Source organism: Choloepus didactylus (genome assembly GCF_015220235.1).
Source record: "Choloepus didactylus isolate mChoDid1 chromosome 25 unlocalized genomic scaffold, mChoDid1.pri SUPER_25_unloc2, whole genome shotgun sequence".
Classification (NCBI taxonomy): Eukaryota; Metazoa; Chordata; class Mammalia; order Pilosa; family Megalonychidae; genus Choloepus; species Choloepus didactylus.
In genome coordinates this window covers 6,800,504-6,818,141 of record NW_023637607.1, presented here as the reverse complement: position 1 = coordinate 6,818,141, position 17,638 = coordinate 6,800,504, and the positions used below count along the sequence as shown (strand labels likewise).

Here is a 17,638-nt window from a genome sequence, read left to right as displayed (position 1 = left end):
CTATCTCCCAAAATTGTTTTCCAAACCTCTCATTCCTGTATTTTCCTTTCTGTTTGCAGTGCTTCCTTTAGTGTTTCCTGTAGAGCAGGTATCTTGTTCACAAACTCTGTCATTGTCTGTTTGTCAGAGATTATTTTAAGCTTTCCCTCATATCTGAAGGACAGTTTTGCTGGATATAGGATTCTTGGTTGGTGGTTTTTCTCTTTCAGTATCTTCAGTATATTACCCCACTTCCTTCTTGCCTCCATGGTTTCTATTGAGAAATCCACACATAGTCTTATCAAGCTTCCTTTGTATGTGGTAGATCGCTTCTCTCTTGCTGCTTTCAGGATTCTCTCTTTATCTTTGATGTTTGATAATCTGATTATTTAAATAGTATACTTAAAATCTCTTTCAAATGTCTTGGCATAGGCCTATTCAGATCTATTCTGTTTGGAGTATGCTGCACTTCTTGGATCTATAATTTTGTGTCTTTCATAAGAGATGGGAAATTTTCATTGATTATTTCCTCTATTATTGTTTCTGCCCCTTTTCCCTTCTCTTCTCCTTCTGGGACACCAATGACATGTAAATTCTTGCTTTTCATTTTATCTTTAAGTTCCTGGAGACATTGCTCATATTTTTCCATTCTTTTCTCTATCTGTTCTTTTGTGTGTAGGCTTTCATATGCCTTGTTCTCCAGTTTCTGAGTGTTTTCTTCCACCTCTGGAGATCTGGTCTTTTATGTTTCCATTGTGTCCTTCATCTCTTGTGTTTTGCCTTTCATTTCCATAGATTCCACCGGTTGGTTTTTTGAACTTTCAATTTCTACCTATGTACATCCTGTGTTTTCATTATGTGGGTCAGCTCTTTTGCCATATCTTCCCTAAACTTATTGAATTCAGTTATTATTAGTTGTTTCAATTCCTGAATCACAGCTGAAGTACAAGTTTGTTCCCCTGACTGGGCCATAACCTCATTTTTTTTGGTGTAGGTTGTAGTTTTCTGTTGTGTAGGCATGGTTTCCTTGGTTACCCCCATCAGGCCTCCCCAGACCAGAATGGGCTGAGGTCCCAGAAGGAAGAAATATTCAGTATCTGGTTTCCCTGAGGGTGTGTCTTAGAAAATTGGTACACCCTCTGATGTCTCCGGTCACTGTGGTTTTCTGCCCCACAGGTGGCACCTGTTAGCCTATAATTCTTTACTGGTGTAAGGAGGTGTGGCTCTTTTTCCCCAAGTTCTGAATGAAAGGCAGATAGTAGAGCTGGGCCCCACCCCTTTCCTCTTAGAGAAGATAGACCCCCTACATGGAGGTCATTAGCATTTCAATGGTCTCTCTCTGCCTGTGCTATACCCTTGTCTGCGTCACAGAACTTGGGAACTGAAAATGACTGAAGCTTTCTCCACTGAGTCAAAAAAGGAACAGAGAGTCCCCTTCAGAGGTAGTCTGAGGCAACCCTCTGGCTCTCCAAGGTCAGTCATCACCCAAAGCCTCTGTCTGCTTGTTGGGGATCCATTCCTCATAGGGAGCAGTTCACACTCACTAATTAAAACGTCAGTTGGAGCTCAGCTAAGCTATATTCACTTGCTGGGAGAAAGCTTCTCTCTGGCACCATGAGGCTTTGTAGCTTGGACTGTGGGGGAGGGGTCTCCTGATTTGGTTCTGCAGTTTTTACTTACAGATTTTATGCTGTGATTTTGAGCATTCCTCCCAATTCAGGTTGGTGTATGACAGTGGACGGTCATGTTTGTATCCCCACAGTTATCCCAGATTATTAACAAGTTGTTCCTGGGGGACTACTTAGCTTCCACTCCTCTCTATGCTGCCATCTTAGATCCTCCCACATATATGTTTTTGATGTGACATCCAGACATATCATTAGGGAGCAACCTCCAGGTTTTGGGTGTGACAATAGGAATTCATATGCAAATAATAAATGTTTGCAGAGAAATTTGAGTAGTGTAAACAATAGGACAGTTGTTTAAATGTTTCACACATCACATGTCACTGTAGTAGCTATTCTACCAAGGTATATAAAATCAGTATTGACTGATAAAAATTTGAAAAAGTGTCTTCCTATACATATTGAACTGTATAAAATTGCTGATAAATTGAACATAAAATGTGATTTGATAGATTCAGTCTAATTGAATTTCCCATGCAGAGTCTGACTTGATCTTTCTTATGTTGATGATGGTGGAATATCTTTAAGAATTCATGCCTCCTTTCTAGAGCTGGAGGATCATTTTCTCAATTCAATGTAGGGCACAAGGCAGCCTAGTAGTCCCCATGACTGCCCTGCTCACTGTAATTTTTCTGAGGCCCACTTTGCTCTGAGTCATGACCAGGTGTGGACCTAGATTGAACACAGAGCATAGGGTGGGGTCTTTTTCCATATTCTGCCCATCAGACAGGCTTTTGGTTCTTTGACTAGTCATTTTTTTGTTGCAATAAAAGCATAGGCTGATGGAATGAGAGCCCATGAAGCTTTCACATGCCCTCCAAGATAAGTACTTGGCATTTTCTTTATAGAAAATAGGAAATAAATAGTAAAAGTATGAGTCTTTATGTTTTCTATCCTGTCATTTTTACCATCAGATATATATTAGCTACTTCTTAGAACTTAATTTCTCACAGTCATTCTACACTTACTAAATGAAAAGTAATGAGAAAAAATGACTTTGCAATAAAAAAGATAGTATTTTCTTTAGTCTCACTCTCCATTTTTTTCACTCTCTGTGTTTTAGGCAGAAAACTCACCTTCTAGATATTTAGTAGAATGAAATGATCTCCTCTGGGAGAATGACACAAGTCCTCATTTTCCTATAAATCTCTCTATATGTTAGTAGCACCCAATCATTCCATTTGAGGTTCAGATAACCATATTGAAAGTATTTTAATCTATTTTGGTAATATAATGCTCACTTTCTTGACACAAATTGTCCTCTGAACCTGCAGTGAGAGCTCCTTGATGTTGTGGATAATAATGAATCAGCATCAATTATTGCCACAACATCTTCAGGAAAAATCCTATGCTTCCTACTTGTGTGGAGAAAGTCTTGAAGGAGAGTGATGAAGGTGTAGTTGTGTATGTCACATCAACAAAGGTAGAGCCTAACTGCCTATATGACTATAATTTTCTCTTTTTCCCAAAACTCCTATTTTCAAATATTTCACATGGCCACCTAGGGGGTCTATTTTACTTTATTTTTTGACCTGCATGTTCTCCTTCCAGTTTCAGTAGGCATGACAATACTTCCCTCAGAACCACAGAAAGAAAAAGTCTGGCCATCCCATGTTGCCATTAGGTATTCTGCTTGGGTTGAGAGAAGTAGCCACACAATTGTTGGGCTATTTTGCAAGTTCCCAGAGGATCTAACCTTGTCTGAGTAGGGTTTATGGGATGTATCTGAAATGCCGCTGGGTATTAGCAACTGGCCTGTCTCTCAAAAGAGATCATTTTGCCATATTTTTTTTATGTCTAGCACTGCTTGATCTTGAACTTGAAAACAGAAAAAAACAGTCTTTGTCATTTAGGAGACAGTTTGATTTACAGGAAGTTTGCATATTCTCATTATCAACCCCTTGAATTTAATTTGGTTATTTATAAGAAAGACCAATTTAGTTGGGTTGACTAATTCTTTCCATTTTGGTCTGTAGAAAAATGTGTGGTTATAGAGTGACTTGTGGTAAGTCTTAGAATGGAATTGAACTATATGATTAATTTTAATTAATACTTCATTTTTGATTAAGCTTTTGTTTTTCATAATGATAAATGTAATATGAGCCCATTGCATGATATTAATAAAATATAACAAGAAAAACTCAAGTTACTAGAACTGGAAGTGCTAGGTCAAATGCAATCTTATTGCTAAATTACTCTTCTAAAAGTTTGAATCCATGACATCTATGAAAAGTTTTGCCATAATTATAGGTGAAAACTGTTATACTTAACTTTATATTTCTGTGATTAATAGTAATTTGAGCATCTATAAATGTGATTTTGATGCATTGGTGTTTCTTTTTTTCTGTGTGAATTACCTGTTATTGCATTTTGCCATTTCTTCTTTTTCTTGAAGAGCATTGTGTTTTTGTTGATTTATCAGAGCTTTTCATAAAAAGCTTATTAACTGTTTCTTTGACATAAATGTAACAAATATTCTTTCACATTTATCATTTTATCTTTTACTATATTTAAGTTATTTTAATGATAATCCCTAATATCTTTGTATAGTTAGACATATCAGTATTTTCATTTAGGGTTTCTTGTGTGTGTACAAAGGTGTGAAAATATATGAAAGTGTTCACTTTGAGTACATTTATAGTTACCTTTTAAAATTTACATTTTAATCTATGTGGTGTTTTTCTTTTTGCCTAAAGTATGAAATAGAGGGAGCTCTGTAGGCTTCTCCACACTCAGAATCCACTGGCTAGGCTACTTGCTTGAGCTAGAGCATGGTTCTACTCATGGATGCGTATATTCAAACTGAAGAAATTGGGGAATTCCTCAAACATATGAGGTGCAAATCTATTTGGGCTATGTCTTACTTGACCTTTTCTTGTATAGAAAACTCACAGCTTTTCTCTAAACTTTGATCATGCAGGCATCCAGCAGTTTGTTCTGATGTGTAGGGATCATTTTCATTTTTTCCTTCTGATGAAGGCATCCTTTTTGTTACCATTTTACTGAAGTTTGAGGATTTTCAATAAGCATTACATGTTAGTCCAGAACACTTTAGTGTATCTAGTGTAGATGAATATAAGAAAAGGATTATTAATTTCCTACATTAGTAAAAGAACATTCTTTTAGACAGATTGTGTTGTTCTCTAAGGTTTCACCTATCTATATTTTTTTATATGACTAGTGAATCTCTTTCTTTCTCAATCAGGCCTTTGTTAATCAAGTGGCAGCAACTGTCCAGAATCATTTTACTAAACACAGGCCAAATGGTGCATCTCTATGTGGTGTTTCACAAGAGATTATCATCTTGATGCTTTAAAATGTTAGGTTGGGTATATAAATTAATTTTTTTGTTGTCAAGTTATGGAAAAGCTCATATATATATATATATATATATATATATATATATATATATATATACATATATTTGCTAGGAACTCTACATCTTCACAAGGCATTGGGAAATAATCTCCTTGAATTTATGAAAGACAAAATGACTTTGGTGGAAATCATTATTGTTACATCCCAAAGAGTGAGAAATATAACTCATCTTCCCCTAAGGACATTTACATTTTGAATTCTATTTCAATTAAATCATATTTTTTTATAAATGGTTTCAGAATGATTTGAAAAATCCAATATGTTATAAAAATTAACAAAAATCCCAATGAGTTTTCTTTTTCTTGATAAATGTATGTAAGGTTATGCATTGTAGTTTCAAAAATGATATATAATTGATATTATACTTGGTGTTAGGTAAATCATAGAAAAATATATATTTTCCTCCTTAGTGAACTCATAGATAGACAATTAAGACTAAACAAAAAGTGAAAACATGATTACAGAGCACTGCATTGTAGATTTGCAGATGTGCTACACAAGTTGCCCATTGAGGATGGACTTTCTATCTGGCTGAGGGAAATGAAGTCAAGACAGACTCCAGCTATCAGCTCCCCCACATCTGCCTCTGTAGTCCACATTGTGGACTGAGATAGGCAGGAATATAAATGCCTAGCCATTTCAGCTTGATGTGGGACACTCTGGCAGACAATATGCTCTCCAGAAATCTGAGCTGGGTAGGCCAAGGCTTTGCCAGGCCTGATTTTGCAGTTTGATTTCTTCCCCATCCAATCCTGCTTTCTCCTCCTCCTTTCCATAGTTATTAATCCTAAATAAGCATCTTGCATTCCAAACTCCATCACAGGGTCTGATTTTCGAGAAACAAACTGTGATATGAACTATTTTTGTGCTTATTACTCTGAATGCTTGCTCCTAAATAAAGGAATTTAAACTTCAAATCTGATATTTTACTTTTATTGACCGGCAAAAATGGAAATGTAATGTGAGGCAACTATTACATCATAATTTTAATGAAACTAAGTCTCAGAAGCAATATCATATCCTAAGTATCAACAGTTACGTTCAGTGACTCATAAACCTACCTGTTATTGTCTTGTAACTGTGCCTGCACATAGTAAGTGCTCAACAATGTTAGCTCACACAATGTTATTATTTTTAGGCCCATATCACAGTGCCTGCCTGCTTTGAAATTCTTCTGCTTGCTCCAATAGTGCCGTGCACACCAGGCCATCCACCCAGAGAAACACCAAACTTATCCCATCAAATATGACATATCTGATCATGAGAAATGGGTACAAAGGATCAGATATGTCATATTTGGTGGATAAGTTTGGTGGTGTTTCTCTGGGTTGATGGCCTGATGTCCATGGCACTATGATGAAGGTCTTGGGTGATTCAAAACAACCGTGTCCTTGGTTGGGGTTCAGTTTAGAGAGACACTTCCTCCTGTAGAGTTTTCTCAGTGTGTCACAGTAAGGTTTTGGCTTCATTTTCCTGATGTGAACAAACATTTCACCAAAACAAATAAATAGATGGGAAATAAGTACATGAAGAGATGTTTGCTATCATTAAACATCCATGAATAAAAGGCAAATTAGGCCACTGTAAGTTATAACTACACACTATTAAAAGTAGTAACATAAAAAAAGTGAGAATGCAGAGAAACTGAATCTCTCAAACACTGCTTGAGGGAATGTCAAATGGTACAGTCATTATGGATAGTAGTTGGTAGTTTCTTGTAAATCTAAATATACACTTACCACACAACCTTGCTGGTTAATCACTTAGAAATGAAAACTTGTGACCAAACAAAAATATCCTATTTTTTGTGCATTTTTAAGTTTTTAACTTAAATTGTTGTTATTCAGTAACTAAATTAAACTTTTTGAGAGACATTCCTCTATTAGACCTAATAGGTGTGACCATATAACAGAAAGCCCATACCAGGATACTCCTGGGAGTGAAAGGGGGAGACATTTATAGGTAGGAAAACAGACATAAACCAGGACTGCCCTGGACAAAGGGGAACATACAGTCATTGCAGTGCTAATCAAACATTTTTATCTGTTGTATCCTAATGCAGTTCATGGAAGTACAATAATTTCTACAATCGGTGATCTGGAGTTCCCCTCAGGGTCCACTGTAGACAAATCCACTAAGACTGACTCCAGTGGAGAATGCGGGGAGGTTCAGCATATTAAAGGGTAAGAAACTCAGCAGAAGGGTCTGTTCCCTAACACTAACACCTCCCACAGACATCACCCGGCACACAGAGCTCACCTAGGCCTAAATTCTGAGGAGCCACAAGCCATTGCCTAAGTAAAGCCTGCCTGCATGATCCGCCAGGTTCCAACCTCCATTGCCTTGGGCCAGGAACTGAGCATCACCGGAGGGAGAGACCCGCAGCTTCTGCCCAACCCCATGTAGGCACCGCCCCCAAACCCTCAGGCCCCAGCAGAGCAAAGTGCCTGGGGAGGCCTCACGGACTTCCTGAAGGGGCAGCTCTTATCCTTTCCCAAGGCTCAGGCTCCCTAGCTCCATCTCTGGTCGCTCCCAGGAATGCAGGCTGGCCTTGGAGGAACAGGGTGCCCAAGTGCACGCACCGCCCACCTGACAACTGACTGATAGGAGGCCACATACAAAAGGAGGGGCCTCCAAGCCACACCCAGTGCCCCTCAAAACCTTAGGCCAGGCTCTCAAAGCTCTGTCCACTGATACAATAGGCCCTGTGCTGACCTAAGACTCCCTAGGAGTGTTGTGTTTGTCTGTCTCTGTCAAAGTCTGTAAATTTCCCTCCTTCTTCCTCTCCTTCCTTTTCTTCCCTCAGTCTCTCTTATCCATCCCTCCAATTTCCCTCTTTCTCTCAGTATCTCTTTCTCTTTCTCTGTCTCCAGTGCTCTCCCACTCTCTGCCATTCCTGCTTCTCTCTATGCTTTATTTTGTCTCTGCAAAATGCCCTCCCCAGTGCCCAGCACAAGAGACGCCCCTTCTCAGCTCCCCAGTGCACACACCCTTAGTCCAAGTGTCCCTCACAGACAGACCAGATCCATGAAGGTCAGTCATAGTCCCTGGGAAAGGCTCTAGTGGGCCTAGTAGTGGTCATTTTAGAACAGCAAATATGGCTACCTGGGCTCATGGGCCCTTCTGAGATGACAGGTGCCACCCCTGCCCCCAGGTCTTATGCGCAGAATCCCCAGCACCTTCTCCTCCTCCCCACCACACTCCAGTGAGCTCTAAGGCCTATGAGAGGTGAAGGCAGGTCAGGAACCCAAGTCCTACCCAGGCCTTGAAGACTGTTGAGGACCCAGATCAGAGTAGGAGCCAGACACGTGGGTTCAAACCCTGCTCCAGTAACTGACCAGCTGGGTGCCAGTGTGCTAAACCTCTGCATGTCTCACTCCCTCAGCTGTCAAACAGCAGGGATTCCAAGACTTACTTTGCAGAGTTATTGTGGGGATTAATTATAAGGTATTGTAGGTGGAGAGCTCAGAATAGGTCTGGCACCAAGTAACACCAATAAACAAGTTCATGATCATTATCACCCTTGTCATCATAATCATCATTATGTGACAAGAGAGGATCACAGCCCAGGCAGTCCCTCAAGGGGGCTGGCCTATACTGTTCAGCCAGAGACCACGAGGACACACCTGCAGTCGAACAGTTGGGGTTATCACTCATTGCAGTGTGGGAAAGCATGCACCATGGGGAAAAGCATGGTTTCTCTGTAAGACAGTGTGAGAAATAAACAATTATTAGACTGGGATTTAGTTGGCAGATTTGGTGGAGGGTCTAACAGTGCTCTAGATTGGATGCTGTCCAAAAGTGGGGACAATTCTGGGGGGCGGGGCAGACTAGGGCAAGGGTAAAGCTATATGTAATTGGGTAAGAAGTAGCAGCCACTTATTTCAGCTGAGAGACAAAAATGTTTGACATGTTGTGGGCTGCACAGGACCAGGATTTTTCTCACCTTACCATGGTCTCAGAGTGGAATTGTCAGCTGCTGATGTTCTGTGAGATTTTGTCCAAATGGAGAATATCATGGTCTGCACATTAGTGTCAGATCTGTTTCCTGATGTCAGGGGCTGTTTTTCTTTCTCCAGCCTCATCACTCACATGCATTCATTCAATAATCATTTAAGGAGTCCTGACAAGGTGTTAGGCTCTGAAGGAAGCAATGGGCACACAGTGGTGAACAAGACAGATGTGTCCCCTCCCCCCTGGAGTTCCTAGCCTAGAGGTGAAGCAGGAACTGGAGGAGATAGAAAAGAGTAGGGCAGGTGAAGGTGAGGGAGGGTTCCCTAAAGAAAGGACAGAGACACTGAGTGGGAAAGGTGACAGCCTGTGGGAAGATGGGGGCAGCCCATGCGGGACCCAGGGATGGTTTGGACAGGCAACTGCAGAGCTAGGCCATGGCTAGAACTCTAGGCCCAGGAGACTGCATTAAGGCTTTTCATAGCATGCAGTTTATAAAGACAATAACAAGAAAAACAGAAAATGAAAAAAAAAAAGGCAAGAATTGATAGTTTTTAATACAAACAAGCACAAAAATATTTGTGTATCTGCAATATACTAAGTAAAAAATAGAGATTACCAAAAAGTATGTACAGGATACTCCAATTTAATACACACACACACACCCCTACATACACACACACATACAATGTATGTATATATGCCCAAAGACAAGGTGACACCAAATCTTAGTTTTCGTAAGTCAAATTTATGATGCAGTAATAAAAAAATATATTTCCCAGTGAAAGAATAAAAATCTGTTGACTTCCTGATTATATAAACACTTAGGGATTTCAAATATTTACAAATACTATTTATTAGTTTAGAAGCAACTATGTATTTAACTTCTATAATATATGTAGTAATATGTATTGCTCATTTCCACTTTCAAACTTTAAATTGCACTTGTACTAGCAACCTTACTTCCATTGGTCAGATTTGTTCATATTTACTTCCTGAATCCAAAAGCAAAAAAGGAAATCCAAGTTAGACTACAAATCAAATGTATATATGTTCAAGGATGGTTATGAAAATGCTCAAATGCTTTAAGACATGTTCTAAATAAAGCTTTCCCAATGACTCAAATGGGCTGTTTTTCAGCTGGAGTCCTGCCACTGATGCTATCACAAGAGATGCTGAGTGGGGTACACCTCCAGGGTATTCAGGTGTGGCTTGGACAAAGGGAAGGTCAACCTTGTACACCAGGTTGGATTTGGACATTAAATTGAAAGTGATGGAGAGTGAGGAGCCATGAAGCAGAGAGGGGACAAGATGGTGTATAGGGATCTGGGATTCCAATTTAGAAACAAAATTTTACTCAAATGGCACAGATGTCCATGTAAAAACATACCTTCTACATAGCAGCCATTCAGTCTTACAACATGGAGAATGTGTCAGCTTTGAAAATTCCATGATGACCCATCACCATGGTTATCTAGTGATGCACATGTTCCCCACAGTTCTGTCACTGAGTACAGAGAGATTCAAAGTTGGCAGCAGGTAGAAGCACTCTCAGCTTCATTCCTACAATCCTTGAAAGTTTTTCAGTAAATCTGTGATAAAGCAAAAACACGGAAGTCTTTGTACCTATTAGGATTTACACTGACCCTCTAACCAAGGTACTCCTGATAATCAAGTTTCCTCCACACCCATCTTTCTGGCTTGGATCTTCCCCGATCTGGTGTGATCTTATCAGCTGTGCACCTGTAGACATGCGTTCCTCCTAGAAGGTGCAGTGCCTCTCTGACCTGACCACTGCGCTACCTCACCACAGCGCTGCTCTCCACAGACAGATCACATTGGGCTCCGCAGCAGCGCTGTCCCAACCCCTGCCCCAAGTCAGCATGAAGTTCAGTTAATAAAAGCCAAACTGGCACAGAAGGGGAAGTGCCCATAGTAAGTCTTTGCATTCATTTCCACACCGCTTACAGTGTAAAAAGACAGCAAAGGCTTCCGGGAACTGTACCATTTTCTGATTATCCAGCATCCAAATTTCATAAGACTAACCTTGGTTGAAGTAAGTGCGAGTTTCATCAGGCAGTTTTATTGCTGGTGATGTTGCAGCACACATCACCCACTGAAAGGTGCGTGTTTAGCTTCACCATCCAGTGGGAGGCTGGAATCTTCCTGCTTGAAAATGGGCAATGCCAACACATCCCTCATGCTGTAGGCGCCGGCGCCCAGATCCTGCACTCTGTCTGAGAGGCTGGCGGCGAGGTCGTGCACCAGCTCGGACTCGATCACCTCCTCCATCTGTAGCACCCAGGCCATCTTCCGACCTCGCCGCCCCGGGCTTGCAGCGTGGTCTCCGCGTGCCGGTAGAAAGGGCCTGAGCTCCGCGGGCGTGTCCTGGGGGAGGGCACGTGCGCAGCCTCCGGGGCTGCACGGAGAATGGTCACCAGGGGTGGCGCAGGCGGCGACCAGGGCGTGAGTAGCCGGGACCCCGCGGGCAGGGCCGGGCGAGTCCCGCGAGCAGCTGCAGCGGGAGCGACGCGGCCGCGGGCAGGGCCTGGTTCCCGCAGGAGGCGCTGAGGAGCTCCCGCCGCCGCCGCCCGCCCCAGGCGCCCCGGGGGAGTGGCTACCGCTGCAGCTGTCGCCGCCCACCGCGCCCTGGGGCCCCGGCTGCATCCTCCCCGGGACTGCCCCGGAGCGGGAGCACAGCCCTCCCCGACCACCGCGAGGGGCCGAGGCCGCCCGCCCCCAGCCTCGGTTCCCAGCCGCCGGCCCGCCCAGGCCCCAGCGCCCGCCGCCCGGGCCAACCCCGCCGCCGGGACCAGCTTCAGCTGCGGCCGGGCTCCCTCCCGCCCGTGCCTTTCAACCTTGCAGGGATTAATTCCACTTTTCCGTACCGTATAATCCCAGTACATTGCTGCCATTATTTAGACAAACTGTTATTACTTGATCAAGAAAAAACTAAAAAAGGTAAAAAAAAAAAAAAGTATTTTATTTTACCTTTTCTTCCTTCTCTGAGATCTTCCTTTCTTTATGTACATCTGAGTGTCTGACGCCTGCCATTTTCTTTTTACATGAAGAACTTCTTTTTGCAGCTCTGGCAAGGGTGATGTCCTGGTGAAAATTTTCCCATAATTTTGTTCTTCTGAAAAGGTATCTTTCTTTCTTTTAAAGCATAACTTCCCTGGATAAAGAATTCTAGGTTGATGGACTTTCTTTTTCCTTTCAACATTTTAAAAATGTCACTCCATTCTCTTGTTTGCATGGCTTCTGATAAGATGTCCCACGTGATTCTTACCCCCACTTCCTCCTCGATAGATAAGGGGGTTTTCTTTTCTTTCTCCTTTCAGTATGCCTGTGGGTAGAGGTTTTTCTTGGGGGGGGGGGGAGGATTGTTTGTTTCTTTTGCTATTTATCTGTTTTCTACAGGGTATGTGACAAGCTAAACAGAGCTCTTTCTGTGTTTGTCTTGCTCTCTGTAAACATCATTAACACTGCCTCACTAAAGAAGCTGACCTGGGGCTCCTTTCCATTGTGAAGAGCTCCTGTGCTTCCAGGACCTCAATTTCTTTTATTTTGTGTTAGGCACAATTCTCACTCACAGTATTTGGTTTAGACTGAATATTCATTATGGAAAATACCTAAAGATAAAGCTGGATCCACCTCAAGCCCAACCAGGGAAATGAGAGTGAAATCACCCATGGCATGTAATTTTCTGCATCTCAGATTAACAAAAATGAAAATGATGGATAATATCCAATGGTGGTGAAGGTGTGGGGAAAAGGGCACCGTTAGTGGCAGCAAAAACAGAGCACTTATGGAGGTTGATGTGACAGTGTCTTTCATAGTTTAAATTACACATACAGTTTAGCTCAGCTCCTCTTTACGGTATTTATCTTATAGAAATGCTCACACATATGCATAAAGATTTATATATTGATAGATTATATATACTCACACATACACATATGTGCATGTGTGTGTGTACATTTGACACGTTTCTTATCATAAGAAATGGAGACAATCTAAATTCCAGCAATGGGAGAAAACTAAGGGAATTTATAGAGTGGAATATTATGTAATAGTTTAAAAGAATTAGGTCTATCTGTACATATTGGCAGGAAAAGATCTCCAAGACACATATATTCTGAAGTGAAAGAGCTAGTTGAAGACCAAATTATATAGTGCGACTCTATTTACAAGTTTAAAAGAATCCAACATTGCTATGTGTATTTTTATGTATAATCTCTGTGTGTATACTGATACATATGTTAAGAAAAGAGTTATCTGTGGGATACATACCAGTTCATGCTGGTTATTTCTGGAAAGGGAAGGGAATGGATTTGGCTTCAGCACATGTGTTGAAAAGACAATTTCATTTTTACTCTGCAGACATCTTTTCTGCTTGGCTATTTTACATTCATGCATTACTTTAGTAATTAAAAAATTAAAATGAGGGAAAAAGAGAAGACCAGAAGTTGGAAAATATTCATTTTAGTGGCAACCAGACTAGCTCCTCATATTAATGACTCATATAAACAGTAAATCAGATTCAAGTAGCAACCACAGCTAAACTTCTCTGTCTTCCCATCCTGAAGGGAGGCCATTCTTTGTAAGTCAGCTCCCTCAGGAATGACCTTACAATGATTTTTAGCCCATGAACAAGCTCTAGAATTATAAAATGCATAACTTTTCCTGGATTGGTAAAAATGACTTCTTGCTGTAATAAAAGACATTAGCCTGACTTGTTATGGCAATTGCTCTAAAAGTCTATATATAAATATATATCACTAAGTTTCATAACATTGCATAAGTGAATTTAATTTATGAAGCAAAGAAGATTTCATCTGCAGTTAGCTACTTGAGGGTTTTCTCTTACACTTATTCATGGCAAAACCCTTCAATCAGACTATAGATTCTCTCTCAGATTAGCATCTTTATCTTTGGTTCCATGTGCTGTGCCCCTGAAGCAACAACTATTCTGCTCATACTAATCTGAAGTGCACTTCTGATTTAGTGGAATAACTCAATGAGTTCTGCCACCAGGGCTTTGCTGTGTTTTAAGCCTATCACCACACCTAGAGCAGAGCCCAAAGGTCTGTCTCCATTTGTTAGAGGCAGCTAATTCTTCATTTTCTCTTGATGTATTTTTGTTTGCTTGTCTGTTTTATTTTTTTTTTTCCCATATACATTTGCATCATGGGTTTGTTCCTAAAAATCCAACTTTTTCTACATCTCTTCTTTTTTTGCCATTCATGAGAGGTTTTGGCTTGAATATTTACTTGTATTATTTTGGGGTATATCATGCATGCTTCAACAAAAATTAACATGATCATATTTCAAAGAGAGAGACTCAGACACATAAGGAAAAGCAGGAAGGCTGTGAGCAGCAACTAAGTGGCATTCGAGCAGGTCTGATGGATGAATGTCTGTGAGAGAGGCAGGTGGGCAACTCATCGATTCTTGGTAGACCAGAATCCAGTTAACCAGCGGGAAAGTGACTAACTACAACTCACTGGGAGGTGGAGTCCACAGTGTGAGGTGGGAATGTGCAAAAGGACAGGAGGGCAGAGATTTGGATTTCCTCCAGGTCAGAAGAAGGAAGAAAATGGATTCCCATTCAGGTTCAAGAGGCAAGTGGCCAGGCTCCCAAGGGGCAGGGCAAGTGGTCCCAGACAAATAAGACCCCACCAGGAGCTAACCCTGAATCCCACAGAGACAAGGCAGACTTACCACCAGCAGCTGGGAGGTGGCCAGTCAGTGCACCAAGGCCTCTAGGCTGACCCTGGGGGTTCCAGCTTGTGGCAGCCCAGCTCTGTTTAGAAACTCTTCACCATGGTTCCCAACCAGGAACTCAGATCTTTGTGCTTTCTCTGCAAATATCACTGCTATGGTGGCAGGACAGGATGAGACAATCAGGCTATGTGTGCAAGTGGCACAACTTGTACAAGGAATGTCTTCATGGTTGCAGAGAAATTGGACTTTTTAGATAGAGATCCCCCCTTTCCTTTCCTGCAGAATGAGTTGGAGCCAATACTTTGTTCTCTGCAGCATGATATAAAAAAAAGAGTTTAGAGCAGGTCTCAATAGACCCAATAGACAATGAATTGGCCTTAATTCATTCATTCATTCACTCATTCTTCAACAAATGTTTATGGAGTGCCTACCATGTACTGAGCACCAGACCCTGGGACAATAAAGTGTGCATCAAAATGAAAGTTATGACTGAATTTGCAGCACAGTAGGGGAGACAGACATTAAAAAGGTAACACATGTTCATAAAACAAAATTCACATAAAATAGAAATATATGTTAAATGGAAGTCCCTTTTTCACCTGTCCCTTCCACTCTCCACCTTCCAGCTTCCAGAGGCATAGCTCTGAAGTAGAGATTAGTGTGCAGAAAGTTTACTGCAATGTGCCCTTGGTAATCAGACTGAAAAACTGAAGCAAATGGAACCCAGGAGAAAACAGAGGTTTAAATTAAATGGTGATGTAATTGCAATTATGGCCTCAACTGATTCCAAAGGGAAGCATAGCAGCCAAGTTGTTGCATAAAGAAAAGAGGGCCAGGTCTTTGTATGCCACACCCTTCCACTGTTCATTGGATGTGAGTTGCCCCTCAGACCCTATGGAATGAGGGTATAAATTTGGAAGAGACAGCTCCCTTCAGCTGGGAGGGACTCAGCTCTGAGCCATCAGCAGCTAAGGATTTGGACAGATGGAGGTGCCTTAATCTTCAAGGCTGCACACTACAGAAATTTCCTGTGTTTTGTGCACCTCCAAAAGACATTCTGTGTCTCTATGAACACAGCACACACAGACACACACACACAGACACACACACACACACACACACACACACGAAAGGCAGTATAGCACAGATAGTTAAGGGAATGTATTCTGGAGCTTGACTGTCTGGTTTTGAATACCAAGTCTATTATCCTCACCTTTGAAATGTGTTTAACCCCTCTGTACTTTATGTGCTTTGGTGGTAGAAAGGGGGGCAGGTGATAACAGTAGTATCAATCATAGATGTGTTGGGCATAATAGAGGTAAAATAAGCCTGAAGGCTTGGGAGAGCCAACAAAGTAAGGCAGATTTTAGAGAGGAGCTGAAACTTGGAAGGAGACACCACATGGAGGGTCAGTTAACTTTGTCCTTAGGGTGGCCCATGGTCATGGTGTGATACAGACAAGCTGAAGCTTTAATAGAAAACCTGCCATCTTTCTGGCTTGAAAGATTAGAAGACAGACCTGGAGTGGCCATAGCCTTCAGAGAGTAAAGTGGGAAGCCCAGCAAGGAGAAAGAGAAAGGTTTTCTCTGTTACTCTGCTCAAGTCTCCAGCTGACCCCTTAACCATGCATGCATGGGCAGACCTGCACACAGCCCAGCTACAGGGTAAAATAACTCAACTGACATTTGAGCTGCCACCCACTACAGACAAGACAGAGTCTGAAGTTTGATTCTAACAAGTTAATTGCCTGCTAAAACAAAAACATCAACACTCTTTGGAGGAATTTAACAGAATTCCAAGTCTCCATTTTGTAACATTCACAAGGGCCAGAAACAATTCAAAATTTCTTTATGAAACAGAGATAACAATAACTACTTCTCAAGGGTTGTGGTGAGACTTAAAGAAGATGATGTATTTACGATAGTGTTTGCACAATGCACCTGTATCTTCTGGGTCCTAGAGGGTATTTTCTATATGTCATATGTGATGGGTAAGTTTGGTTTTGTTTCTCTGGGATGATGGCCTGGTGTGCATGGCACTGTTATTGGAGCAAGTAGAAGAATTTCAAAGCAGGCAGGCACTGTGATATGTGCCTAAAAATAATAACATTGTGTGAGCTAACATTGTTGAGCACTTACTATGTGCAGGCATAGTTACAAGACAATAACAGGTAGGTTTAAGAGTCATTGAATGTAACTGTTGATAATTAGGATATGATATTGCCTCTGAGACTTATTTTCATTAAAATTGTGATATAATAGTTGCCCCACATTACATTTCCATTTCTGCAGGTCAATAGCAGTAAAATATCAGACTTGAAGTTTAAATTCCTTTATTTAGGAGCAATCATTCAGAGTAATAAACACAAAAATGATTCATAACACAGGTTTGGTTCTTGAAAATCAGACCTGGAGTTGGAGTTTGGGGTGCGAGAAGCTTATTAAGGATTAACAACTATGAAAAGAAGAGGGAGAAAGCAGGATTGTGTGTGGGACAAATCAAACTGCAAATTAGGCCTGGCAAAGACTTGGCCCACCCAGCTCAGAATTCTGGAGAGCATGTTGCCTGTCAGAGTGTCGCACATCATGTTGAAATAGCTAGGCATTTATATTCCTGCCTATCTCAGTCACACAATGTGGACTATGGAGGCAGATGTGGGGGAGTTGATGGCTGGAGTCTGTCTTGACCTCATTTCCCTCAGTCAGATAGAAAGTCCATCCAAAACGAGCAACCTTGGGTAGCACATCTCCAAATCTACAATGCAATGTTCTGTAATAATGTTTTCACTTTTTGTTTAGTCTTAATTTTCTATGAATTCACAAAGGAGGACAATATGTATTTCTCTATGATTTACCTAACACCAAGTATATTATCAATTATACATCATTTTTGAAACTACAATGCATAACCTTATATAC

The 17,638-nt window shown here is 41.2% G+C and overlaps 1 protein-coding gene across 1 annotated transcript in view; it reads right to left on the bottom strand.

Moving 5' to 3' along the window:
* Positions 1 to 13,412, bottom strand: part of LOC119525563 (translation initiation factor IF-2-like) — a 45,675-nt gene extending 32,263 nt beyond the window's left edge. The window contains exons 1-2 of the mRNA XM_037824333.1: positions 13,287 to 13,412; positions 11,040 to 11,843 (exon numbers count right to left, since the gene is read on the bottom strand). Of these exons, the coding sequence (XP_037680261.1) occupies positions 11,103 to 11,843; positions 13,287 to 13,412 (867 nt within the window). The 3' untranslated portion in view covers positions 11,040 to 11,102. The remainder of the gene's footprint in view (positions 1 to 11,039; positions 11,844 to 13,286) is intronic.
* Between the last annotated feature and the right edge of the window lie 4,226 nt (positions 13,413 to 17,638).